Source organism: Chiloscyllium punctatum, chromosome 14 (assembly GCF_047496795.1).
Source record: "Chiloscyllium punctatum isolate Juve2018m chromosome 14, sChiPun1.3, whole genome shotgun sequence".
Classification (NCBI taxonomy): Eukaryota; Metazoa; Chordata; class Chondrichthyes; order Orectolobiformes; family Hemiscylliidae; genus Chiloscyllium; species Chiloscyllium punctatum.
In genome coordinates this window covers 44,677,337-44,704,795 of record NC_092752.1, presented here as the reverse complement: position 1 = coordinate 44,704,795, position 27,459 = coordinate 44,677,337, and the positions used below count along the sequence as shown (strand labels likewise).

At 42.4% G+C, this 27,459-nt stretch overlaps 1 protein-coding gene across 3 annotated transcripts in view; it reads right to left on the bottom strand.

The window, feature by feature from the left end:
• Positions 1 to 27,459, bottom strand: part of ctso (cathepsin O) — a 71,685-nt gene that overhangs the window by 31,217 nt on the left and 13,009 nt on the right. For all 3 annotated transcript variants that reach the window (XM_072584278.1, XM_072584276.1, XM_072584277.1), the window contains exons 3-5: positions 24,402 to 24,538; positions 2,989 to 3,156; positions 646 to 767 (exon numbers count right to left, since the gene is read on the bottom strand). In XM_072584278.1, the coding sequence (XP_072440379.1) occupies positions 646 to 767; positions 2,989 to 3,156; positions 24,402 to 24,538 (427 nt within the window). The remainder of the gene's footprint in view (positions 1 to 645; positions 768 to 2,988; positions 3,157 to 24,401; positions 24,539 to 27,459) is intronic.

The window sequence follows — 27,459 nt, the reverse complement described above, 5'->3', positions numbered from 1 at the left end:
CCGCACCAATCAACCACACCACCCCGTGGCCCAACATTTCAACTCCCCCTCCCACTCTGCCGAGGACATGGAGGTCCTGGGCCTCCTTCACCGCCGCTCCCTCACCACCAGATGCCTGGAGGAAGAACGCCTCATCTTCCACCTTGGAACACTTCAACCCCAGGGCATTAATGTGGACTTCAACAGTTTCCTCATTTCCCCTTCCCCCACCTCACCCTAGTTCTAAACTTCCAGCTCAGTACTGACCCCATGACTTGTCCGGACTTGTCCTACCTTCCCAACTCCTTTTCCATCCATCCACTCCACCCTCTCTTCCCTGACCTATCACCTTCATCCCCTCCCCCACTCACCTATTGTACTCTATGCTACTTTCTCCCCACCCCCACCCTCCTCTGGCTTATCTCTCCACGTTTCAGGCTCTCTGCCTTTATTCCTGATGAAGGGCTTTTGCCCGAAACGTCGATTTTGCGGCTCCTTGGATGCTGCCTGAACTGCTGTGCTCTTCCAGCTCCACTAATCCAGAATCTGGTTTCCAGCATCTGCAGTCATTGTTTTTACCTCGTTGATTTTATCTCAAAAATAATGTCCCAGTCAATTCAATTTTGCATCAAAGATGATATAATAGACTGAAGAAATCTCAAATACCTGAAGTTATATGCTTTATAATCTTTGATAACAACACCAAATGTAGACTTTGAAAAATAATGGCACATTCCAGTTTTTGCACTGAAAGGATACTCTGACTCTTTCACCAGCTTTGCTTTGCTCTGTATATAAACAGAAAACAAATAAATAGACAATATACATGATTATTAGTGGCAATATATGTGTGTATATATATCTTTGCAAGGGATAGTTATTATACTTTGTCTATATTTACCTAATTTATGTAGGGTATAATCTTCTGTATCTGAAAAAAATCCTCATTTATTTACTTTTCATAATCATTGTTCCCACTCATAAAAAACAAAAACAATATAATTTGATGTTGAAAAGGTAGTCAGTTACTTTTCAGGGGGAACATGCTATCAATTGTTAAATTCTGTGTTGGCTAACATCCTGCATATACAATGAACAATATATGGCAAGAAAACATACTGGCATTTTGGGGTTTACTTGGATTATCAACACAGGCCCTGTTGTGCGTTCAGAATGTTAACCATTGACATTTCTTGTTACCACCTTGCTATCATGGCCAGAGAGCATGAAGAAGCATCTCAAAGAAAACTGCACTCCATTCTGTATTTTGGAATTAAATTCTGCTCCTTTAAAAGGTAGTCAACCTTGTTGGACACATGCAATGGCCAAAGCTGATCACATTAACATATTTGCAGGACCGTCTGAACCCCCTAAACTGAGTAGACATTCTAAGTGAAGATGACACAAAAGGTTGGCTGATGTTTGCCTCCACCCCAGCTCTTGATAAAGCAAAACATTAAGCCCCATTATGCCTAAAATGATTGGCCATGCTTTCAGTTATCTCATTACCTCTGATGTAGAAGTTAGCTTAACAACTGTCCAAAGTTAACTGAGAGAGGGTTCTCAATACCTGAAGTGCCCATCTTTATTGCAGACTGAAATTGAAGCTTGTTAGTTGTTTAAACAAACCATTCTGGAATTAGCTGCTGTTTGCATTCCCCCACCATGAACAGGGAAAGCATGATGGCAAGCCAAGTTGACAACAATTTTTGCACCCTCATCCCTTACCCCACCCCCCCAAAAAAATCCCCCACCCTTGACTGATCCCCCCCCCAACCTTGTCTGATCCCCCCAACCTTGTTTGATACCCCCAACCTTGTCCACATGATGTTGGCTGGAAAGAAGCTTATGTTTTGTGTGCAAGAGAGAAAACAGTTGGGTCCAGCTCAATGAGGAAATTACTGTCGGACATTGACCTTGGGGAAGCTGTACCTCATGTGAACTGATTTGTTTTAATACCTCTGGATGCACCAAAATATGTAAATTATAACCTAACTCCACCTCTTCCTAGGGTTCATTATTTTTCTAAGTGGTTGTTTTTGTATATGGAGTACCAAAATAATTCCCTCACATTTTGAATGTTAATAATCCTCATTCTTTTAATATGACATGATTTAGTTATGAGTTTATTTCAAAATTTGTAATGCAAAAACTGGAATTTGAGGATCAGGAAGGAACAGGAGTAAAAAGGGAAAGTAATAAATCAAACAATATTTTACTGTTGCAGTGTTAACAGGGGAAACTAATCATATAAAATTCACCCCCATTCTCACTTTTGTCCATGACATTACCAGCAGTGCTGTTCCTCTATGTGAAATGGATTTAATAGTGCATGAATAGCCTTCTCCAATAGCAGCAGAAGTTCCTAAGGGAACATTTTGAACTATTGGTTGGAAGGTTGTTGGGCTAGAAAATAACACAGAAACATTCTTGAGCACATTGAAAGCCAAAAGTTTTTAACGTTAGTTAAACTGAGCAACCGTATTGAATACTTTATGGAAAAAGCCCATTATAAACAAGTGCATTTCCCTGTCCCCCTAGTTTACTTACTCAAAGAAATTGCAATTAGGTTCATTGGACATGACCTTCCCTCCATTAATCCATGTTGCCTGTCCGAATCAATTAAAGTTCTCCAAAGTTCAATTACTCTCTTTAATTAAAATTCAACAAGTTCACCACAATAAATTTCACTAATAGGTCTATAATTTTCTTGTTTTCCTCTCTCTCACTCTTTCATCATCTTAAATAGTAAATATCTTTACTATGTCCAATCAAACCCGACAATTTTCCCAGACAGTAATGATTCATTGGAATGCACTGTTGACTAGTGAGGTGTGTGCTTGGAGAGCTATAAAATATTTAATCTTGCTTGTGCTGCTACCTTGAGTGTAGGGTGGACATAGTAAACTCCTTGTTTTCCTTGTTTGCCAATGTAATGTTCCATAAAAGATACTCCTATGGACTCACCGGCAAATAAACACTGGTCATTTGTCAAAAAGCCATACCAACCTGATTTAGCCACATTAGGGCATTGATGGGTGAGCCACCTTTGCAACCTGCATCCCTATAAGAGCAATCTATAACCTCTTGTGCACTCAGCAACTTCAGGTGTCCCTCTTTGATTGCACATAAAGATTCAATACTCTCCACAACGCTGAATGCCCAGCAGCCACCGCACTGCAAAAGAAAAAATGCAAAAATCAGTCTGATTGTTGCATAACCCAAATTAATCCCAAGGGTTAATGCCTGATTAATGCATTTTCCTTACTTATCAAATAATACTTCAGCAATAGTTGCATACATAAAATATATCTGCTGATAGTTATAATTATTAATGTTACTTTAATAGACCTTGTAAGTAACATACTTTTCTTCTCGCAACAAGGAAATAAATGGAACTAAAAAGTTGACATCTGAAAATATTTATTATTGACAAATCATCCAAACTACATCTGAAGGTTGAACTACTACCTGGTCATTTTAATAGGAAAGTGACAGTACATTACCTTTTGACTCCATTTAATACATTCTGCACGTTAAATTTGGAATATGAAATCCTTGAGAGAACTTAAAACAAACTAGACTTTCTGGACATAATGGAAGCATTCTAGAGAACCTAAACAATTTAATGCTGGCATGTTGGAAAGTGCTTTAGGAGAGAAAAGATTTGCTTGAGCATACCTCAAGTCCATAATAGACATGTTGGCACTGAAGTGAGCTACATTTGTGAAGGAAGCAACTCGGCAGAAAACTAATTGTGTGACAGTTCTTAAGTTATAATACCTAAAAACAAAAATATTTATTCAATAACACAGAAGAAGTAGATAATGCTATCCAAGACATATGTTTTATATCATTCTTTTTATTTGGCTACAAGGGGCAGAACATAGCAAACTGATGATTTATTTAAAAGAGTCAAGGGACAAAAATGCCATGAAATATCATATTATGATGCCAGTGTACAATTACCAAGTACCACCCTGCTTCTTTCATTAACGAGACTGATTTTGACAACTGTAACACAGTGGTTTCTTGATATTTTTAATAACATTTACTTTCTAGCACAGTATCTGCTGACACCTACTGGATCTTTATATAAACTGGTTGGAATGCTTAAAGCATAGTTTGGTTTTGAAAATTCTGTCAACACTATGGCCAAGGTATTTTGGTACTGAAGCAGATGCACTGGGTTGTGAAAACCTTCTGGTTCGTGTCACTTGCCTTTGAAAAGTTTGCTCCATTTGGGGCACGATGTCTATTTCAGATAAGAGGCGTAGGATGGAGGTGACCTGGTACCCCCGATGCAGATGGAAGTGGTCACAGGGCTGACAATGGTAAATAGTCTAGTGAAATTACCGCCCTTGATTCTCTTGGACTTTTTGCTAGTTATTTTCTTTGACCATACATATTGAGCAGTGCTCCTACCCACCTTCATGGTGCCTTTGCAGACCGAATGTCAACTTCGTGCCAATCCATGACTTCTCACGACCTCCACATCCCTATACCATCCTAATGCCAATTATGACCCCACTCATGTTGTAAGCTCTTAGAGCCTATTAGCCAACCTAACAAGCATTCACTGAGCGCAGACTATTTAATTCAGATTAATTGTCCTCCAAACATTATTTGCCTTTCAAGAGCATTTACATTGACTTTAAACTGTAACTTTCACACTGAAAGTCCCTTGCTCAAGTAAAAATAGGATCTATTTGAATTTAGCACTGAAGTGAAGTGGCCATGCTAAGGTTCAGCTTCTCTCCATATCTTGCTCCCATAGTGAAAATACAATTGGTTACAAAAAGGAGGTGGGACAGTTGTATCCAGGTCCTCACTGCCATTTTTAAGGATTCCTAGATTCTACGAGTCCATGAGAATAGGTCAATAGTACAGCCACGCTCAATAACAGCATATAAATCAATAATTTCTTTCCAATAACGTTTTGAATGGGACTATTTTGAGAGCTGCAACAACAAAATACTCATCATGTTTTTAGAATGCAAGAATTAGATTATGTTTGAAGAATAACCCTTTGAGCACAATACTAGATGAATGCTGGAATCCCTGGATATGGAAGCTGGGAGAAGGATCGGTCATCAGAGCTGTGACTAGGGAGTGAGCTCAGAGGCAGTTGAGAAGAATGGGAACATCGGAAGTTGTGGGCGAGGATATGAATTTGAGTATTAGAATCAAAAGCTTGATGAAGGAAGGGTTGTAGATGTACATGAACTTTAGTAAGGTGATTGATAAGGTTTCCCACAGTACACTGATGGAGAAAGTAATGTCATATGGGGTCCAGGGTGTACCAGCTAGATGGATAAGGAACTGGCCTGGGCAGCAGGAGACAAAGAGTGGAAGGGAGTTTCTTTAAATGGAGACCTGCGACCAATGGTGTTTTACTGGGATCAGTGTTGGGACCACTGTTGTTTGTGATATACATAAATGGTCTGATTAACAAGTTTGCAGATGACACTAAGATTGATGGAGTAGCAGACAGTGAAGGGGACTGTCAGAAAACACAGCAGAATATAATTGGATTGGAGAGTTGGGCAGAGAAATAAGCCAGGCAAATCTGAGATGATGCATTTTTGAAGATCCTGGGGAAAATTGATACACAGAATGATCTGGATGTTCAGGCCCATTGCAATGCAGGTTGATAGAATGATTAAGAAGGAATACGGCATGCTTTCCTTCATCGAATGGGGTATTCAGCACAAGCGTTGGCAGGTCATGTTACATTTTTAGAAAACTTTGGTTCGGCCACGTTTGGAATACTGCATACAGTTCTGGTCACCACATTACCAAAAGGATTCGGATGCTTTGGAGAGAGTGCAGAGGAGGTACACCAGGATATTGCCTGGTATGAAGGGCACTAGGTATGAAGAGAGGTTGAGTAGATGAGGATTATTTTCATTAGAAAGACGGAAGTTGGGGGGGGGGGGGGGGGGGGAACCTGACTGAGGTCTACAAAATCATGAGAGGTATAGACAGAGTGGATAGCAGGAAGCTTTTTCACAGAGTAGGACTCAATTACTAGGTGTCATGAGTTCAAAGTGAGAGGGGAAAAGTTGACAGGAGATATGCATGGTAAGTTCTTTACACAGAAGGTGGTGGGTGCCTGGAAAGCATTGCCAGCAGAGGTGGTGGAGGTCGGCATGATAGTATCATTTAAGATGTATCTAGACAGATACATGAATCTGGATGTAGGTTTGCTTGCTGAGCTGGAAAGTTCATTTTCAGATGTTTTGTTGTCATACCATGAGTCTCCGGATGAAGCACTGGTAGCATGGCTCGCTTTCTATTTTTATGTTTAGGTTTCCATGGGTTGGTGATGTCATTTCCTGTGGTGCCATCATTTCCTGTGGTGCCATCATTTCCTGTTTTTTCCCTCAGCAGGTGGTAAATGGGATCCAAGTCAATGTGTTTGTTGATAAGGTTCCAGTTGGAATTCCGTTCTTCTCAGAATTCTTGTGTGTGTCTCTGTTTGGCTTGTCCTAGGATGGTTGTGTTGTCCCAGTCAAAGTTGTGTCCTTCCTCATCTGTATGTAAGGATACTAGTGAGAGTGGGTCATATCTTTTTGTGGTTAGTTGATGTTCATGTATCCTGTTGGCTAGTTTTCTGCCTGTTTGTGCAATGTAATGTTTGTTAAGAGTTCTTGCAAGGTATTTTATAAATGACATTAGTTTTGCCTGTTGTCTGTATAGGTCTTTCAATTAATTAGCTATTGTTTTAGTGTGTTGGTGGATTTGTGGGCTACCATGATGTCACGAGGTCCGAGTAGTCAGGCAGTCATTTCCGAGATGTCTTTGATGTAGGGGAGAGTGGCTCGGGTTTCTGGATGTATTTTGTCTGCTTGTTTGGGTTTGTTGCTGAGAAATTGGTGGACTGTGTTCATTGGGTACCCATTCTTTTTGAATACACGGTATGGGTGATTTTCCTCTGCTCTGAATAGTTCCTCTGTGCTGCAGTGTGTGGTGGCTCGTTGAAACACTGTTCTAATGCATCCTCGTTGGTGGATGTTGGGATGATTGTTTCTGCAGTTCAGTATTTGGTCCATATGTGTTGTTTTCCTGTAGATACTGGTTTGAAGTTCCGCATTGGCTGTTCGCTCTCCTGCGACATCTAGGAATGGCAGTTTGATTTGATTAGATTACATTTGTTGTTGCTTTCCTCCTCTTTAGTGAATTTTATGCCAGTAAGGGTATTATTGATGGTCTTGAAGGTTTGCTTTAATTTATTTTGTTTAATGATGACAAAGGTGTCATCCATGTAGCGGACGCAGAGTTTGGGTTGGATGGTTGGTACAGCTGTTTGTTCGAGTCTCTGCATTACTGCCTCTGCTAAGAACCCTGATTTCGGAGATCCCATGGGTGTACCATTGGTTTGTCTGTAAGTTTTGTTGTTGACGGTGAAGTACAAACTTCCCCTTAATACCTCACTAGCCAAATGAATAACAGAGCAAAACGGCTGCAGAATGCTGAGAGAAATTATTAATGATGCCCACAACAGACTTCGTAAATACAACCGGGAAAGTTCAAGCCAAAAATCTTTACTCATTAATGCAACAGACCATTAATGGACGGACACAGTACAACAAGCCATAGACATTAGATAGCAACAAACACAGAAAAGGATAAAAAACTTGAGGTGCAGAAAAAAACTCAACAAATATATACAAAATAACAACACAGACAACACAAAAGCATGGAGAAAAGCACTTAACTGATCGACCCTTAACAGCTACTGAAAAAGTCATCTTAGTAAGAGAATTAAATTATAACTTCCCAGGATGCTGACAAGAAAGATTTCTTAGCAACGTTAGAATCAACACTGAAAGACAACCAACTCACAGAAGAAACCCAGTCGCACCAACATTAAGCAGGAAAAAGGAAGGAAACACACCCAGTACACAAGAAAACAGAGCACTAGAAAGACTGAAAAAAAAACGTAAAAACATTGTTATCCTACCTGCAGACAAAGAATGCTTGACAGTCATTTTTAAATCAAAGAGATGACATTGAGATAGCAAATGCACCACTTGCAGATACCAACGCGAACCAACAAGTGACAATAGACCCGACCCCACAACTAGAGACCAAAAGAGAAAATGCTGGAAAATCTCAGCAGGTCTGGCAGCATCTATAAGGAGAGAAAAGAGCTGATGTTTCGAGTCTAACTGACCCTTTGTCAAAGGTTTTCTCTTTTGGTTTCAGGTTCCAGCATCCGCAGTAATTTGCTTTTACCCACAACTAGAGAACTGAATCACAGCCCTACTTAAAAATACTTCAGAAATCTGGAGAAATAAATCAGACCGACTTCCAAAAAATGAAACCAGATGGATCCAACACACTATGCTTCTATTGATTATCCAAAATTCACAAACCAGGAGCCCTCCTCAGATCCATAGTCTTGCTACCTGGAATACCAACTTACAGATTGGCCAAAGACTAAAACACTTAGTAGAAGACTCATGCCACTCCATCCACTCCACCCAAGAACTCCTGAAGACCAAAGACACCAAGATAGAAGAGGATGATATAATGGTCTCTGTTGATGGAACAGCCCTGTTCACATTCATCAACATCAACCTGGCCAAGGAAACACTGACTACATTATTAGAAGACCCAAAAACACAGGCACCAAACACCACCAACTTCATCAGCAAGGACAATGCCATCAAGCTAGTGGACTTATGCCTTACCACCCATTTCACCTTCAACAACAAACCTACAGACCTACTTGTCCTCACTTTCTCATCCAGTAAAGCTGCACACAGTTAAGAAGCAGAGATCAAAGCTGGAGTGAAACTTGGTCAAGAGAGTATGTAGTTCAGGGGAATTGGAGGCAGCATGAGAATAGAACAAGTACATTTTTTTCTTTTTCCGTTTTAAAACTTTAAAATTCAGTAGCCTATTGAAGAAGTAGCTGGACAGTTATCAGTCATTCACCTGAAGCCTGAACAGGGCCTCAAAACATGTTAATTACTATTGAAGCTTAACTTGTGTGGGTCAGCTCAACTCTATTTAAGAGAGGACCTGTGAAAGCATAAGTTCAGTAAACTGCATGCAGCCGGGGAAAGCAGGATCACAGCTGAAGTCGGACTCAGCTGGAGCGAGAGTAATAGCTCAGGGAATTTGGTGCAGAAGAGAAAAGATGCTTTTTACTCGCTTTTTTTGGCTCACAGATTATCAAGATTTTTTAACAGGATAAGTTGAAGCCCAGGTTCAGGGGCCCAGCACACGAGTCATACCACAGGAAAATTAAATTCATTGCTGTTAGTTACTAATATGACTATCTATTGCAGGTAATTAGGAAAGTATTTACAGGTCACAACTATAAGACCAGTAAAGATTTTTTAAAAATTAAATTATGAACTAAGTAAAAAATTGAGATGCAAGGCTTAGAGATGTATTCTAACCATGTGATATCGGAGCTGATGGACCCTACTGTGGTGCGGAGTGACCACATCTGTAGCAAGTACTGGTTGCTTGAGGAACGCTGGCTCAGGGTTGATGGGCTGGAGTCTGAGCTTCAAACACTGTGACACATCCAGGAGGGGGAGAGTTACCTGGATAATCTGTTTCAGGAGAGAGTCATACCCCTTAGATGAACTATCTCAAATTTGGTCAGTGGCCAGGGACAGGAAGGCGTGACTACAAACAAAGCAAGTAGAGATATCCAGGACATTGTGCTGAAGCAACTTCAGCACTTGAGCTTGTCTCGCTGCTCTGTGTATCACTGTAGGGAGAATGAACAAACTGACCAAAGTATCATGGCAATGGGAAGAAAGAGAAATGTAGCTGTCATAAGGGATAGTATTATGAGGGGAATAGACACTCTTCTCTCTGGCCAGGATTGAGAGTCCCAAAAGCTGTGCTTGCCTGCCTGGTGCCTGGTTTCAGGATATCTCATCTCAGCTGCAAAAGAACTTGGAGTGGGAAGGGAAAGATCCAGTTGTCATGATCCACGTAGGTACCAAAGAGGATGCAGGAAAAGGAAAGGGGTTCTGCTGAGGGAATATGAGCAGCTAGGAGCTTAATTAAAAAGTAGAATCAAGAAGGTGCTAATCTCTGGATTTTACTCCCTGAACCACAAGCTAATTGGCATAGGGTCAACATGATTGAACAGGTAAACATGCGGTTCAAAGACTAATGTGCAGAAAAAGTTCAAATTGATGGGACATTAGATTACTTACAGTGTGGAAACAGGCCCTTCGGCCCAACAAGTCCACACCGCCCCGCCGAAGCGCAACCCACCCATACCCCTACATCTACATCTACCCCTTACCTAACACTACGGGCAATTTAGCATGGCCAATTCACCTGACCTGCACATCTTTGGACTGTGGGAGGAAACCGGAGCACCCGGAGGAAACCCACGCAGACACGGGGAGAACGTGCAAACTCCACACAGAGAGTCGCCTGAGGCGGGAATTGAACCCAGGACTCTGGCGCTGTGAGGCAGCAGTGCTAACCACTGTGCCACCGTGCCACCGTGCCGCCCACAATATCTCATCTCAGCATCAATACTGGGTAGGAGGGAGCTATTATGAAGGGAGGGGCTTCAGCTCAATCATGTTTGGACCAGAATCCTAGTGAATTGAATAACTAGGGATGGTGTGGATAAGGCTTTAAACTAAATAATAGGTGGGTTCAGTTGCATGGAAAATTAAAGAAGAAGTTCAAGTGGTGGGAGGGATCAGAGGTTATTAAAGTTTCCAGAAGAACTAAAAGGACAAAGTATTGAAAAACTCAGCAATCTAACTTTTTTGCAGAGAAGAGGACAACTCGAAGAAGGCAGGCAGTCAACGCAGGACTGAAGGTGGTGTAGTTAACTGCATGCATTATACAAAACCAGGTAAATAAGCTTGTGGGACAGTTTGAAATTGGCAGGAATTATGTTTTTGGTATGACAAAGACGTGGTTGCGAGGGGATCAGAGTTGGAAAACTAAATATCCAAGGAACACATCCTATTGAAAGGACAGCAGATGGGCCGAGGGGGTGGGGTTACCTTGTTAGTAAGAAATAAAATTGAATCAAAAACAAGCAGTGTTATAGAGTCGGAAGGCATAGAATCTATGGGTTGAGTTGAGGAACCGCAAAGGAAAAAAAAAGGTCCTGCTGGAAGTTATGTCCAGGCCTCCTACCAGTAGTCAGAATGTGAGGAAATAAATAAATCAGGAGATAGAAAAGGCATTTAAGAAAATCTCAATGACAGTAATCATGGGGGACTTCAATATGCAGATTGGATGGGAAAATCAGGTTGGTAGCAGATCCCAGGGAAAGGAATTTGCAGAATGTCTACAAAATGGCTTTTTTGGAACAGCTTGTGATATACCCCACTAGGGAACAGACAATTCTCGACTTGATGATGTGTAATGAGGCGAACTTGATTAGGGAGTGTAAGGTGAAGGAGCCCTATGGGGCAATGACCATCATAACAGCGTTCATCCTTCAGTTTGAGAGGAAGACACTGGACTTCAAGGAAGAGGTGAAGAGCCTTCAGCTCATGCTGATGTGGGATGGACATGTAGAAGTGTTGCACATTCACAGAAGAGAGGATGCAGCTAGGGCCAGAAAACTGGAAATTCTGGAACCAACATGAAATGTCTTGAGAATTACAAATTAAGTGAGAAGAAACGGAATGAGGTGGTAGGACCAGACTGAACATTGGGTCTGTCAGCACAGTCCTAGAGTCATGTAGAATAGAAGCAGGCCCTTCGGCCCATCACATCTATGTAAACCAACAAATCAAAAATTAAATTATCCTATTAACCTGCTGTGTCCTGCCAATTTAAGTGCTCATCCAGATGCTTCTTAAATGTTGCCTGTACCACCCTCTCATGCAGCATAATACATATTTCTACCACCGTCTAGGTGAATTTTCTTTTTCCTCAGATATCCACTGAATCACTTATTCCTCACCTTCAACTTTGCCTCTGGTGAAGTACAGCACAGAAACAAACCCTTCCCTCCAACTCGTCCATTTTGACCAGATATCCTAAATTAATCAAGTCCCATTTGCCAGCATTTGGCCCAGATCCGCCTGAACCCTTCCTATTCATATCCATCCCATCTGGATGCCTTTTAAATGTTGTAATTGTCCTAGCCTGCAACACTTCCTCTGCCAACTCACTCCATACATGCACCACTCTCTGCGTGAAAAAGTTGCTCTGTAGGTCCCTTTTAAATCTTTCACCTCTCATCTTAAACCTATGCCCTCTAGTTTTGGACTTCTCTGTGGAAAAGACCTTGGCTGTCCATCCTATCCATGCTGCTCCCGATTTATAAACTTCTATAATGTCACTCCGCAGTTCCAGGGAAAATAGCCTCAGCTTATTTTGGTCTTAGACATATCTGCCATATGGAAAAGATTCTTACGATCTACGCTATCTATACCTCATAATTTTGTGTAACGCAAATCAGACACCACCTCAGCCTCCTCTGCTCTAAGGAAATCAAACAGCCTATTCAGTGGCCCATATGGGCAGAATTTTGTTGTAATGATAAAATGGGACCAAGATCCCAAGGGCAGAAATATTGGGATGATCTTACAAAAACTCAAGGGAAGCAGGCTTCCAAACTTGAGAAGATTACGATGATATGTGTTGTTTAGGGCAGTTACTACGAACAGAGCAGGAGTTAAAAACCATCCATAATGAACTAGTGCACGCAAAAAGGGAAATCAAAGAGTTAAAGCTGAAAAACACAGCTCAGGGCCAGAGGAATCAGGCAAACCTGCTCCACATGGAGCAATACCAATCCCAAAGTGAACAGGCATGTCAGGACACTCATCACGTAGTGTTAGAGAAAGGTCACTGAGAAGGAAGCAAGACAACTGAAAAATAAATGTTTAGATTTGCAGGCAGCAGTCAGAGTATTACACGAGGCAGACAGAGAAAAGAGACAGACAGCTGCAGACCATATCAAGTTCCCGCAGGGTATCAACAGCACAGCTCTCGATTCGAAATGGAATAATATGCACATAAGGAAAGGTTAGGGAGGATGGAGAAGAACAAGGGATATATTGGGATGAGCTCAGGGAAGATGCTCCTGGCATATCGCTGGGCATGAGGAAGTGGGGTCCACCCCCACCCTTTCCAGAGCAGTCAACTCCTTCAGCGGCCATTGGAACATCCCCAGTCGAAATTAACCCGATAACTACTGAGAGATAGGTTTGGACACTGAAGCCCTCGCAATCACATATACCATCCCATTTACAGCGGTACAGTTAGCAGAAACCACAAAAACATCTCCCAAATCTGAATCATCAGCTGATCTGTTTAGGTTCTTTGAGAGGGTCTGGCAGCAGAAAGTCTTACACGGGCTGGACGAGACAGAGATGAAACTGACTGGTATGTGTTTAAGTCAGTCAGTACATGATCACAGCCCCACTAAATGGAGGGGACAGAACCCTTGCCATCATGAAAAAGGCAATCCTAACAGTGATCGATTATAATAAAGGGGACTGCATTGATAACTTGAGTAAGTGCAGGCAAAAGAAGGGGAACACCCAAATGCCTTTGCCAGTTGCTTATGGATACGCTTTACAGGAGTTTACAGAGACTTAGACAGAGGTCAGTTATCTGAGGCTGACTCAGCCACGTGGGCTAGGACTCTAGTTTCCCATGACACTGAGGAGAGCAGGAAGGTCTGTATGAATTTCGATTCCACAGAGCCAAGCCACAATGAGGCATAGGTGCTGAGGAGAATGTCCTGGGTGTGAGAGAAAAGCCCAGGAATTGAATAAAAGCAAGATAGAGAAAGGAGGGAACATGCTTCCTTTCCAAAACACCAATCAGGGTCCGGTGTGGAAGAATGAAGAAAGAGAGGGCAACTCTTACCCAAGGAATCCAGCTCCACCTTACACAGCTATAGGGAGAGATGGAGGCACACAGCAAGGGAACACTTGGCAGCCAGCGCGGTGTTACCACTGCGGGTGCACAGGATACAATGAGTAAGAATGTTCAGCCCATGCACAATCGCATTCACAGCCACAGGGACCACTGACTGCAGTGGGACCCACAGGTGATAGAGGGAGTCATCAACTCCCATTAGAAAACTCTACTTGGCAGGCTTGAATCCATGCCATGGACATTAGTCAACTCATATAACCCTCACTCCCAACCTACGAGGCATCAACATGACAGTGTCAGGCTTCTGCCTCCCCATTGTGAGTCTGCGACACAAAGTTGGATAGTGTCGGTAGATCACTAGTCAATGGCAAGGTAGGAGACCGCCCTGTAGAACTTCTTTGGGTTACTGGAGGTACCTGCACAACCCTAAACACCTTGAGATTTAATGATCAACACAGCCACTCTCATCACCCTAATGTATGTATGGTGGATGACACTGTTCGAGAACAAGAAAGACCAATAAGACAAATAAGAAACTCCATGACACATCCTCAGAGTATCCCCTTGACAAAAATGATATACTTCCTTCACTGCTACCGACAGCAGTTTCCACGTCCAATGGACCCCCCAAATACTTTAAATGACTAAATAGGACACTCTCTAATAGATTGGAATGGCTCACTGCCAACTAACTCCATTGGTTAGAGTCATACCTGGCACAAAGGAAGATGGTTGAGGTTATGGAGGGTCAGTCATCTCAGCTCCAGGACAGCTCTGCAGAAGTCCCTCAGGGTAGTGCCCGAGACCCAAGAGTCTTCAGCTGCTTCATCAACGACCTTCCCTCTGTCATAAGTCACGGGTGGCACAGCAGTTAGCACTGCTGCCTCACAGCGCCAGAGATCCGGGTTCAATTCCCGCCTCAAGCAACTGTCTGTGTGGAGTTTGCACATTCTCCCAGTGTTTGTGTGGGTTTCCTCTGGGTGCTCTGGTTTCCGCCCACAGTCCAAAAATGTGCAGGTTAGGTGAAATGGCCATGCTAAATTGCCCGTAGTGTTAGGTGAAGGGATAAATGTAGGGGAATGGGTCTGGGTGGGTTGCTCTTCGGAGGGTCAGTGTGGACTTGTTGGGCTGAAGGGCCTGTTTCCACACTGTAAGTAATTTAATCTAATATCCAGGCTTGGTCTGACAAAAGGCAATTAACATTTGCGCCACACAAATGCCAGACAATGACCATCACCAATAAGAGGGAGCTTGACCTTCATTGGTATTACCATTACTGAATCCCCCACTGTCAACATCCTTGGGTTTATCATTGACCAAAAACTCAACTGGATGCACCATATAAACACAATGGCTACAAGAGCAGGTGAGAGACTAGGGATACTGTGGTGAGTAACCTGCCACCTGACACCCCAAAGCCTGTCCACCATCTGCAAGGCACAAGTCAGGAGTATAATGGAATACTCCCCTGGATGAGTGCAGCTCCAATAACACTCAACAACACCATCCAGGACAAAGCAACCCTCTTGATTGGCACCACATCTACAAACATTCAATCTCTCCACCACCGGCGCTCAGTAGCAGCAGTGTATACTATTTAGAAGATGCACTGCAGAAATTCACCAAATATCCTTAGTCAACACCTTCCAAACTCATGACCACTTCCATCTAGAAGGACAAGGGCAGCAGGTACTTGGGAACACCACCACCTACAAGTTCCCCTCCATCCTGATTGGAAATATACCGCCATTCTTTCAGAGTCGTTAGGTCAAAGTCCTGAAATTCCTTCCTTATCGGCATTGTGGGTCAACCCACAGCAAGTGGACTGCAGCAATTCAAGAAGGCAGCTCACCACCACCTTCTCAAAGGCAAATAGAGATGGCCTATCAATGCTGGCCAGCCAGTGATGCCCAAGTCCCACAAAGATTAAAAACAACACGGACATGTCATACCTTCCCGACAGGCTGGACATGACATGACTTCCCAATAACCCCCTCTCAGACAGGCACATCGAACATCCCTGACTCACTATAATACACAACCCAGATGGTGTACCTGCCCCGTGGAAACATGACCCTCCAAAAAGGCTGGTACGAATGATGGAAGAACAGACTAAGTCAGATTGTCAAATGGTAATTCTGGATGTCATTACTGGAGGGAATGACCAGACATAAAATGGGAACCAGGAGGATTGAATATGGCCATGTCCCCAGAGACAGAGGATTCAGATCATAATGATGACTCTCTATTTGGTGCCTATTTGACACAACCACTCAGTCACTAATCCAGATGATGAAATGGTTCCTGACAACCACTCAAGGCAAGGTGCAACTGTTTCTGATGGTCCATATTCATACGCACCTCACACATCTTCCAACGCTTATTTCTATGCGCGCTGGTTGGGATTAACCAGGTTACGCTTGGGTTGCCTTCCTACTTTCATTCATATTTAAATCATTGGTCTCGTCTTTCACTTTTACTTATTTTTAAATTGTTGGTCATGCTGACTGCCTCGTCTTAGTCCTCTGGGCAAGGCATCTTCACCTTCACTTGTCTTTAAACCATGGGCCATCATGACCACCTCACTCCATGTGTCTTTGCTGACCAAACCGTGGTCACGTTGTTTCAACCACTCTAATCCCTACCACTAGAAATCGAGATTGGAGCCTACCAGGCCTCTCAACCGGACCCAACATTTCATATGAGGTTCCCATTCCTATATTCTTTTTTATTCTTGTTTTGGGAAAAAAATAGGGGAGGGTTAGGGAAGATGCATCATCGGCATTACATTGGTTCAAAACTATCTAGCAATTAAACAATGGTAACAACAGAAATGACCGTGATCTCTCTCCAGGATAACCATAACTGCGCGGAACGCAATTGAGATATACCTCATCTGGATCATAGTTGTCACCGGGAACAACACCCATGAGACATCAAACAGACCAGGCCATAGGTCTAGAAACCTCACTCAGACGTACGGTCTCCCCAAGCTCATTGAAACATTGTAAATATGTGACTAGGCCGATTGAATCTTAGTTACCATTGGGTATAAAATATTCGAACGTTTGCTCAATTGTTTTAAATGAATTTTTTTGTGATTTTATAACATTTGTTTGATTTTTCCATTTCTCACTATGAATTTTTTGTTGTATTCGGCTATTTATTGAACGTATAAAATATTCCCTGGTTTTATAATGCTTGTTCAATTTTCAACTTTTTGTTACAGAAATTTTCATTAGAAATCTTTTTCTTATGGCTTGATAACATTTGTTTCGGTTTGAATTTGCACTGAATTTTGTATTAGCTCATTTAGAGTCATAGAGATGTACAGCACGGAAACAGACACTTCAGTCCAACCCCTCCATGCTGACCAGATATCCCAACCCAATCTAGTCCCACCTGCCAGCCCACATCCCTCCAAACCCGGCCCATATCCCTCCAAACCTTTCCTATTCATATACCCATTCAAATGTCCTTTAAATGTTGCAATTGTACCAGCCTCCACCACGTCCTCTGGCAACTCATTCCATACACGTACCACCCTCTGCGTGAAAAAATTGCCCCTGAGGTCTCTTTTATATTTTTCCCCTTCTCACCCTAAACCTATGCCCTCTAGTTCTGGACTCCCCAACCCCCTGGGAAAAGACTTTGTCTATTTATCCATGCCCCTCATAATTTTGTAAACCTCTACAAGATCACCCCTTAACCTCCGATACTCCAGGGAAAACAGCCCCAGCCTGTTCAGCATCTCCCTATAGCTCATGTTTGTGCAATTCTCATATGCTATCTGTAACAGTATAGTGGTTTAAATGCTTAATCTCGATGACTGTATACTCACCTCACAAGAAATTGGTCTTTTATTATGTGATCCATCACACTTCGCGTTGAGGATCAAGAGAGAATGTTGCCCAACAGGCCACTCAAAGTGATAAATTTATGATGCATTTGATAAGGTGGACAAGGACTAAAGCATGCTGGGAAATGAAGCCAGTCTTGATTAAAGTGACTTATGTCAACCCACAGGCTACAGAATCCAGACAGGCTGTAACTGCCCACAGACAGTTTGCAAACAAACCTGGCAGCTGCAGACCCTACAACACAAACTGGAATTTGGGTCTGAATGGGACCATGGAATGTCATCCTCAGGACAATCAGAAACATTGAGGTCTGTACTAGACACGGAGCCGCTTCACCGCCTTATTTGGAGGAGGCTATGTGCACCCAGTACCTCCAGTAATAGACACTTCAGGACCACCGTGCCATCCAGCGAAGTGTGTCTACTTACCTTGTCTATCTACCCTTTACATGCCCCTCATGATTTTATAAACCTCTATAAGGTCACCCCTCAGCCTCTGACACTGGAGGAAAAACAGCCCCAGCCTGTTTAGCCTCTGCCTATAGCTCAAACCCTCCAACCCTGGCAACATCCTTGTAAATCTTTTCTGAACCCCTTTCAAATTTCACAGCATCCTTCTGATAGGAGGGAGACCAGAATTGCACACAATATTCCCAAAGTGGCCTAACCAATGTCCAGTACAGCCGCAATATGACAAAGGAAATTAGTACAGCAAAAAAAGGGGAAGGAAAGAATAATGGCAGGTTAAAATAAAGTAAAATCCTAAGTTATTTCATAAGAACATTAAGGATTACAATGAGAAGAGTAAGGCCCATTAAGGACCACAGTAGTAATTTGTGTGTGAAACCAGGGGGTGTAGGTAGGGTTCTAAATTAGGACTTGGGTGCCAGTGTTCGTTTGTAAAATGGACAGTATGTGTATAGAAATCAAGGAGAAGGACTGTGTAGTTAAAGATGCTAGCACAGACAGAGAGGAGGTTCTGAGTGGCCTTCCAGACTTAAAAGTAGGAATGTTTTTAGAGCCGGATGAAATGAACCCCAGCCTGTTGAATGAGGCAAGGGAGAAAATAACAGGGGTGCTTGCAAAAATGTTCAATTCCCCTCTGGCCACAGGAAAGATGCCAGAGGTCTGGAGGACAGCCAAAATGGCACCATTAGCCAAGAAAGGAGCAAGATGTAAAGCAGGAGATTAAGGGCCAAAACAGTTTCACCTCTGGGTGAGGAACCTAAAGGAAGCATGAACAGTTAGCATGGTTTTGTTAAGCAGCAGTAATGTCTCGCCAACTTGATGGAATTTTTCAAAGAGTTAACCGGGTGTGTAGATGAGGGCAATAACTTTGATGTAGTCTGCTTAAACTTCAGCAAGGCTTTTAAGGCTCTGCACTGAAGAATCATAACAAAGGTAAGAGCCCATGTGATGCAATTAATTTTGGCAAATTGGCTGAGTGTCAGGAAGCAGAGGATGATGTTTTTGGACAGAACTAACAAAGCAAGGAAATACACAATGAAAGGTCGGACCCTGGGAAGCACCAAGGATCAGGGAGACCATAAGGTAGCAGGACAGTAGATAAAGTGGTTAAGGCATATGGAACAGTTGGTTAGACCGCAGGGAGAGGTTTGTGTGCAGTTCTGGAATCCACATTACAGGAGAGATGTAAATGCTCTGGAGAGAGTGCAGAAGAGATTTCCCAGAATGTTGTCTGGTCTGGACAGTATTAGTTATGAAGAGAGATCGGAGTTGTTTTCCTTGGAACAGAGGAAACGGAAGAGGGACATGATTGCGATCTAGAAAATGAGGTGCACAGACACATCAGGCAGGAAAAACCTTTTCCCCTTGTTGGAAGAATCAATGATTGGGGCCATAGAGTCAAGGTAAGGGACAGGAGGGTTAGAGGAAACGTGAGGAAATTTCCTTTATCCAGAGGGTGTTGTGAATCTGGAACTCACTATCTTTGTGCGGCAGAGGCAGAAACCCTCATAACATTGAAGAAGTTTTAACATACACTTGCCATGCCAAGGCACACAAAGCTATGGCCAAGTGCTGGGAAATGGAATTAGAATAGTTAGGTGGTTGTCTTTGACCAAAACAGACTCAACAATCCAAAGGGCCTTTTTTCAGTGCTGCTGATCTTTATCAGTCTGTAACTTAAATCTGAACACAGACTGGGTAAATCAACTGAGCATTAAACCCATGGAGGATGGGTATCTGTTGATCGGGAAAATACATTAAAATGCATGAAGAATTTATTACGGGAAATAGAGAAATGATAGATTAGCTAAATGATTGCTTTGCATCTGTTTTCACAGAAAAGAAATCTCCCAGAAGAGATCAAAGTGGCGAACAGAATATTAAACATTATTTTATAAATGATTTCAGGAGTGGTGAAATCTTGTTTCAGTTGCATAAGAGCTTGATTAGATTGCACCTGCAGGACATGTGCAGTTGTTGTCTCTATCTCAGGAAAGATATTATTGCCATGGAGGGTGTGCAACAACAGGATATTAGTTAAAATGGGTCTGTATTCTCTAGTTTCAAAGAATGAGAACTGATTTCATTGAAACCTACAAAATACTGACAAGATCGATGACCATTTATATCTGTAATGAGAAGAAACTTTTGTTTTGGAATGCTGTGGAAACTTAGTCTTTGAATATGTGTAAGATAGAAATTGTGAGTGATAAAGCAGGGTTGTGAGGGTGCAGCAAGTAAAAGACACGGAAGTGTTTGATCGGCAAAGGTCATTTTAAATGGCTCAATGGGCTCAATAACCTGCTTCTTTTCCTATGTTCTTACTGGGCACTGTCTAAATCCATCTCCACGTCTAAACACACCGGCATTTGATATGAACCTTCATCTTACATGTTATATTCCTTGTTAAAGTAGGGCAACAGGGATAATCCAGGAAATTACAGACCAGAGAGCCTTACATCCAAGGCACAGACATAGTTGGAGAAGATTCTTAGAGAAAGGATCTATTCACATTTGGAAAAAGACAGTCTTATTAGTGGTCAGCAACATGGCTTTATGCGGGGAAGATCATGACTCACAAACTTGATTGAGTTTTTTGAGGAAGTGAGCCAAATGATTGAGAACAGGGCAGTAAATGTTATCTATATGGAGTTTAGCAAGGCCTTTGACATGGTCCCTTATGGTATACTGATCCAAAGATTAAGTCACATTGGTTCTACAATGAACCGGCAAGATAGATTTATAACTGGCACACTCGTAGAAGACAAACAGTTGTGGTGGAAGAGGGTTTTCTTTTATTGGAGCTATGTGACCAGCAGCACCCTGCAGGAATCAGTACTGGTACTATTGCTCGTAAATGATTTGGAGGAGAAAGTAGGTGCGTAATTTATGGATGACAAAAAGATTGGGAAAGCTTAGGATAGTTCGGAGGATTGCCAGAGGTTACAGCAGGATACAGATAGGCTGGAGACTTGAGTGGAGAAATGCCAGATGGAGTTTAATCCAGACAAATGTGAGGTGGTACATTTTGGAAGATGTAATGTAAGGAGGTGTACAGTAAATGGCAGAACCATTAGTAGCATCAACATACAGAGGGAGCTAGGTGTACAAGTTCATATTTCTTTGAAAGGTGCAACACAAGTGGATAAGATTGTCAAGGCATGGAGTATAAAAATTGGCAAGTTATGTTAGCTGTAGGGAACTTTAATTAGATCATATTTAGAAAACTGTGTACTGTTCTGGTCACCACACTAACAGAAGAATGTGGAGGCTTTGGAGAGGGTACAAAAATGGTTTACCAGGAAGTTGCTTGGTTTGGAGGGTATTAGTTATGAGGAGAGATTGGGCAAACTTGGTTTGTTTTCACTTGAACATCAAAGGTAAGGGGCGATGTGATAGAAGTTTACAAAATCATGAGACACGTGGATAGAATGGAAAGCCAGAGTCTTTTTCCCCAGGCTAATAGAAATGTCAATTACTAGGGGGTGTAGGTTGAAAGTAAAAGGGAGTAAGTTTAAAGGAGACGTGAGAAACAAGTCTTTCACAGAAGGTGGTGGCTGGAATGCGCTACCAGAGCAAGTGTGGAGACAAATACAATCGCAATGCTGAACAGGCATCTGGGCAGATATACGAATAGCAGGGAATAGAGGGTACAGTCCATGTAAGAGGCAAAAGGTTTTTTAGTTTAGAAAGGCATCATGTGTCAGTGCAGTCTTGGAGGGTTGAAGGACCGGTTGCTTTGCTGTACTGTTCTGTATTCTCTTTGTACTTTTGTTACTTAAAGAATGCTTCTGCACTTTAGCAATGTACTTTGGACTGCTCCAGCAACAATCATTGTAATAACTGTAGTAAGGTCACTTCGTGCTCAGGGACACATACTCGTCTCATGGAGTGGACCAAGCTGTATAGAACACAGAACATAGAAACGTACGGCACAGAACAGGCCCTTTGGCCCATGATGTTGTGCTGAGGTTTAATCCTAATGTAAAATATAATAACCTAACCTACCCACCCCTCAATTCACTGCTCTCCATGTGCATGTCCAGCAGTCGCTTAAATGTCCCCAGTGACTCTGCTTCCACCACCACAGCTGGCAACGCATTCCATGAATTCACAACTCTCTGAATAAAGAACCCTCCTCTGATGTCTCCTCTATACCTTTCTCCTAATATCTTAAAAAGTATCTCAAGCATTTTGCTTGCTGTATAGTGTTTAGATTAGATTAGATTACTTACAGTGTGGAAACAGGCCCTTCGGCCCAACAAGTCCACACCGCCCCGCCGAAGCGTAACCCACCCATACCCCTACATCTACATCTACATCTACATCTACCCCTTACCTAACACTACGGGCAATTTAGCATAGCCAATTCACCTGACCTGCACATTTTTGGGAGGAAACCGGAGCACCCGGAGGAAACCCACGCAGACACGGGGAGAACGTGTAAACTCCACACAGTCAGTCGCCAGAGGCGGGAATTGAACCCGGGTCTCCGGCGCTGTGAGGCAGCAGTGCTAACCACTGTGCCACCGTGCCGCCCACACTGACTCCAACCTTTCTTGGATGCTTGCAGCGTTTCTGCCTTGCTTTTTGTGAATCGCCCCCTCAGCCAGAGATACTCAGTTCACATTACTACTATTTTGCAAGCCATTTAGCTCAGGTACAAAGCACCGGCGTCAACAGGCCTGAGTCCGGTCATGAGGAAAAGCCTTTGCTGAAGAGATCCCAACACAGTAAATCAAGTGAAGCCCCACGCATCAGTCTAAACCCTGCTCAGGGTGGTCAGAGTCAAAATCCTCCACTGATCAGAGGTGAGCCTTCACTCTTTTTGCCCTTGGTTGTTTTACTCCTAGAATGAATGAGAGGCAGGCATTACAAAAGGTGGAAGTGGGTGGAACAACAATTACTGTTGGTTCAGGTAGAGGTGTTTCCTGAGTGAATGAGCAGACTGCAAAGAGGATGCACAAGGTTAGTGATGTTGCTTGTTAGTCTGGGTAATGAAGCATCATATTGGGCTTGAAATGTTAACTTATTTTTCTTTCCACAGATGCTGTCAGACCTGCTGAATTTATCTGGAACTTTCAGCTCCTCTTTCTAAAATCTGCAGGGTAATGTTTTAAACAAGAGTTCAAGTAGGAAAGATTAAATCTACATGTAGAAATAAGAACAAGGATAGCAACAGGAGACACCATATTTAGAAAATCGAACACGCAGCTCAAAAAATGGCTTGTAAAACGCTTGAGTTGGAGTATTGCTTTGCTTGAATGAATGACATGGATTTTTTGGAAGGAATACCTTGTGAAATATGAAGGAGTGTGGAAAGGATCAGTTTCATAGAAAACTATCATAAGTAATGAATTACTGACTGGATGAACTAAGAACTGGCAAATCATAATTAGGAAAAAGCAGAGACTCTGGACATAGCACATTTTAACAGGAAACAGGTTGGTAAGAGATGTTAAGGTGGGAATATTTCAAGGCAAAAGAGGAAGGGAAGAAAGAGAATATCAATATTGGGTAGCTTGAAAATTGAAGGAAGACACTGGCAAATGAAAGGAATGACAAAGAACACAGCGGTATGTAAAGATTAGAATCATACAGTACGGAAACATACCCTTTGGTCCAACCAGTCCATAGCAAACATAACCAAACTAAACTACTCCCACTTGCCTGCTCCTGACCCATATCCCTCCAAACTATTCTTATTCATGTACTTATCCAAGTGTCTTTTAAATGTGCCCACAATGATCACTTTTTCAAGAAGTTCATTCCACAAGCGAACCACCCTGTGTGTAAAACAAAGGCCATGTCTTTTTTAAAATTGATCTCCTCTTACCTTAAAAATGTGTCCCCCAGTTTGAAATCCACCATTCTAGCGAAAAGACACCTATTATCCCTAACTATACTTCTCATGATGTTATAAATCTATACAAAGTCATACTCTTTTGAAAAAGTCCCAGTCTATCCAGCCTTTCTTTAGAACTCAAACCTTCTGTACCCAGCAACTTCCTTGTAAATCTCCTCTGGACTCTCTCCAGCTTAGTAATATCTTCCAATAACTGGACGACCAGAACTGGACACAGTGCTGTAAAGAGGCCTCACTGTACAACCCCAATATGACTTCACAATGCCAAGAACTTGTTTCAGGGCAAAGGATACATAATGGCATGCTATGTGTTACAGAGTGTTTTAGTACTTAGCTATATATATTTCCAGCCAATTTAGGAAAAAAGGAACTTACAGATTGTTGATTTTGTACAGGTGTAACCACATTCTTGTCTCTCCAGTCAAATTTTGGTGGCAATGCTGGCCTCTTGGTATCCTTAAAAACTGTTACATATTTGGGAAGTTGCACTGATCTTGAACTCAAATATGTTGCTGCAGGTTTAATTAGAAAATATTTTTTACTCCCTGTTTCATATCAATGTTTAGCAAACTGAACATATAACTGTACAAATCGTTATACATTAGAGCTTCAATCATATGTCCACCAATAAAAGTTTTGCAGTGATTTTTGACCTGCCAATTCTACTGGTTGCTATATTTCATGAAATTAATTATTCATTTTAAAATAGAAGGTTTTATTATGTCTAAACTTTCACACAGGGATGTAAAGTAGCATATTAAGCATTAATGTGAACTCGACTGTTTGAAATTCTGTTCATATATATTCTATTTTCAGCCTGGTTGTATATAATCGAGGAATCTCAGCTCACAATTTAATCAGTATACATTACAGGTTACATCACTGAGATTACACAAAGTAAAAGGTGGCAGATCTTACAGTTGTGTCTATCTCCGTGTCAGTTCTAGCTCCTACAACAAATCTGCAACTAGCTGGATTCATTGTGTCCTCACTCGAGCAAAAAAAAAAGAGTGCTTAAAAACAAGACATAATTCAGTCATCCGACACTCCATCTTCATACAGTATACATTCACCTACTCACTGCAATCAAACTAGACTATGCTTGATATTCGTTTCAGACACAAGGAAATATCCTAGTTTGTGGAACACATCTTGGGAAGAAGTCCCCTGAATGGGAGGATTCTCATTTCAGGGTTGGGGCTAGGGGTGTGTTGGTGTGAGAAAGATTGAGGCCTGCCATTCCTGGACAGAAATTGGTGACAGTCACAGGAACAGCATAGTGCTGAAGTTGAGTTGTTAAAGATTAGGTTCTCTCAGGCTCACCCCTCACAGCCTCTCACTCACCTTTCCACCCAATCCCTATGCCCCTCTACTCACCCTAATTGTCTCTCATATGCACCATGTCAATCCATGCCCCTGCACCCACGATCAACGCAACCCAATATCTCCTATACCAATTTAGTGACAACACATGAACTCCACTCATTAACATGGCCTAATCTAACCTCTTCACAAACTTAACATCAACTCATGCCAAGCTGCCACCACCCTTCACTTTTTATAATCAAACTTTCCTTGCTAACTCTCTCAGTATTCACCATAGGTAGAGCTCGAGAAACATGGTCAGATGAAATTAAGTTTTGAATTTCAATAACAGACTTCATGATATAAAGATGGCACTCATTCACTGAAGGTGATTCACTGCAATTGAATCGCCTTAGCTACATAATCACTTAAATATTTGTATTCACAATGTCACAAAAATAGCTAATCCTCAAATAATTTCTTGGAGCTGTCAACCAAACTGTGAATGACCACTTTGTGGTAATGACAGATTGTGGAAACAGGCATCCAATACTCTCACACAAATTAAAGTTGAGTCAACAAAAAGATACTGATACTGCAATTTCATATCAGACGAGAAGAGAATTTTCTTTTCCAAAATTTAAAAGGCTGGAAAACTAAATCACTCAACAGATCTATAGACCTAACGCAATGTTTACACCATTTTTATCTGTTCTCAGAATCTGCATGACCCATGCTCCAGTGAAATTGGAGTCTGTATGCAGCAATGAGTTAAAATGCCTTACTGACTTTGCGTTTCCCCCACTGTTAATATATTCTCCTCCCTTTCTGCTACGAGTGAAAATAGGCTCTGCTGGAAATAGTGATGGGACTTCAGGATCCAGTTTCATTTTGGACACTTGCCATGATTCAAGGAGAATCTAGGTTCATGACTTGGGAAGAATTAAGTGTAGAGGTGTTAGATTTCCTCAGTTCATCAACTGTACCAAAGTCAAAACCAAAGAGGAAATCTTTCATGGTTGTCCAAACCCACTTGGTTCACCAATGTCCTTCAGGGAAGGAAACTGCCACCCTTACTTGTTCTGGCCTATATGTGACACAGCAGTGTGGTTGATTCTTAACTGCCCTCTGGGCAATTAGGGATGCTGGCCTAGCCTGCGACATCCAGTGGTTAGCACTGCTGCCTCACAGCACCAGAGACCTGGGTTCAATTCCCGCCTCAGGCGACTGACTGTGTGGAGTTTGCACATTCTCCCCGTGTCTGCGTGGGTTTCCTCCAGGTGCTCCGGTTTCCTCCCACAGTCCAAAGATGTGCAGGTCAGGTGAATTGGCCATGCTAAATTGCCCGTAGTGTTAGGTAAAGGGTAGATGTAGGGGTATGGGTGGGTTGCGCTTCGGCGGGGCGGTGTGGACTTGTTGGGCCGAAGGGCCTGTTTCCACACTGTAAGTAATCTAATCTAATCTAATCCTCATCCCATGAATGAATAAAAACAAACTCAGCAAACATTGATATAGATATCATACGCTGCAAGTAAGGATGCCCTGAAGCATGGCACATTGGTGAGATCGAGCAGAGGCTACGGCAACGGGTGAATGAGCACCGCACAACAATCAACAGACAGGAGGGTTCCCTCTAAGTTGGAGAACATTTTAGCGGTCCGGGATATTTGACATCGGACCTTCAGGTGACCATCCACCAAGGCTGACTTCAGGACAGGCAACAATGCAAAGTGTCCGAGCAGAGGCTGAGAGCCTATTTCAGTACCCATGGGGATGGCCTCAGCTGGTACCTTGGGTTCATGTCACCCTGCAAGTCACCCTGCTGCACTATACACACCACACACACACACACTCCTACAGACCCATACACTCACGCAGACTCTCTCTCATATATAAGCTCTTTCTCATATACTTACACATACACATTCACACACCTTCTCACAAACTTATACCCCTTTACAATCACACACATACTGTCTCATAGACACTCATATCACCTCCCCACCCCCTTCCCCACACACACACACGAACACACACACAAGGTTGTGAGGTGAACTTGTACTTGCAGAATTGCATTTTACTTTGATCAAAAACTGCTTATATCCATGTAAGATTCTGTAAATCCCTT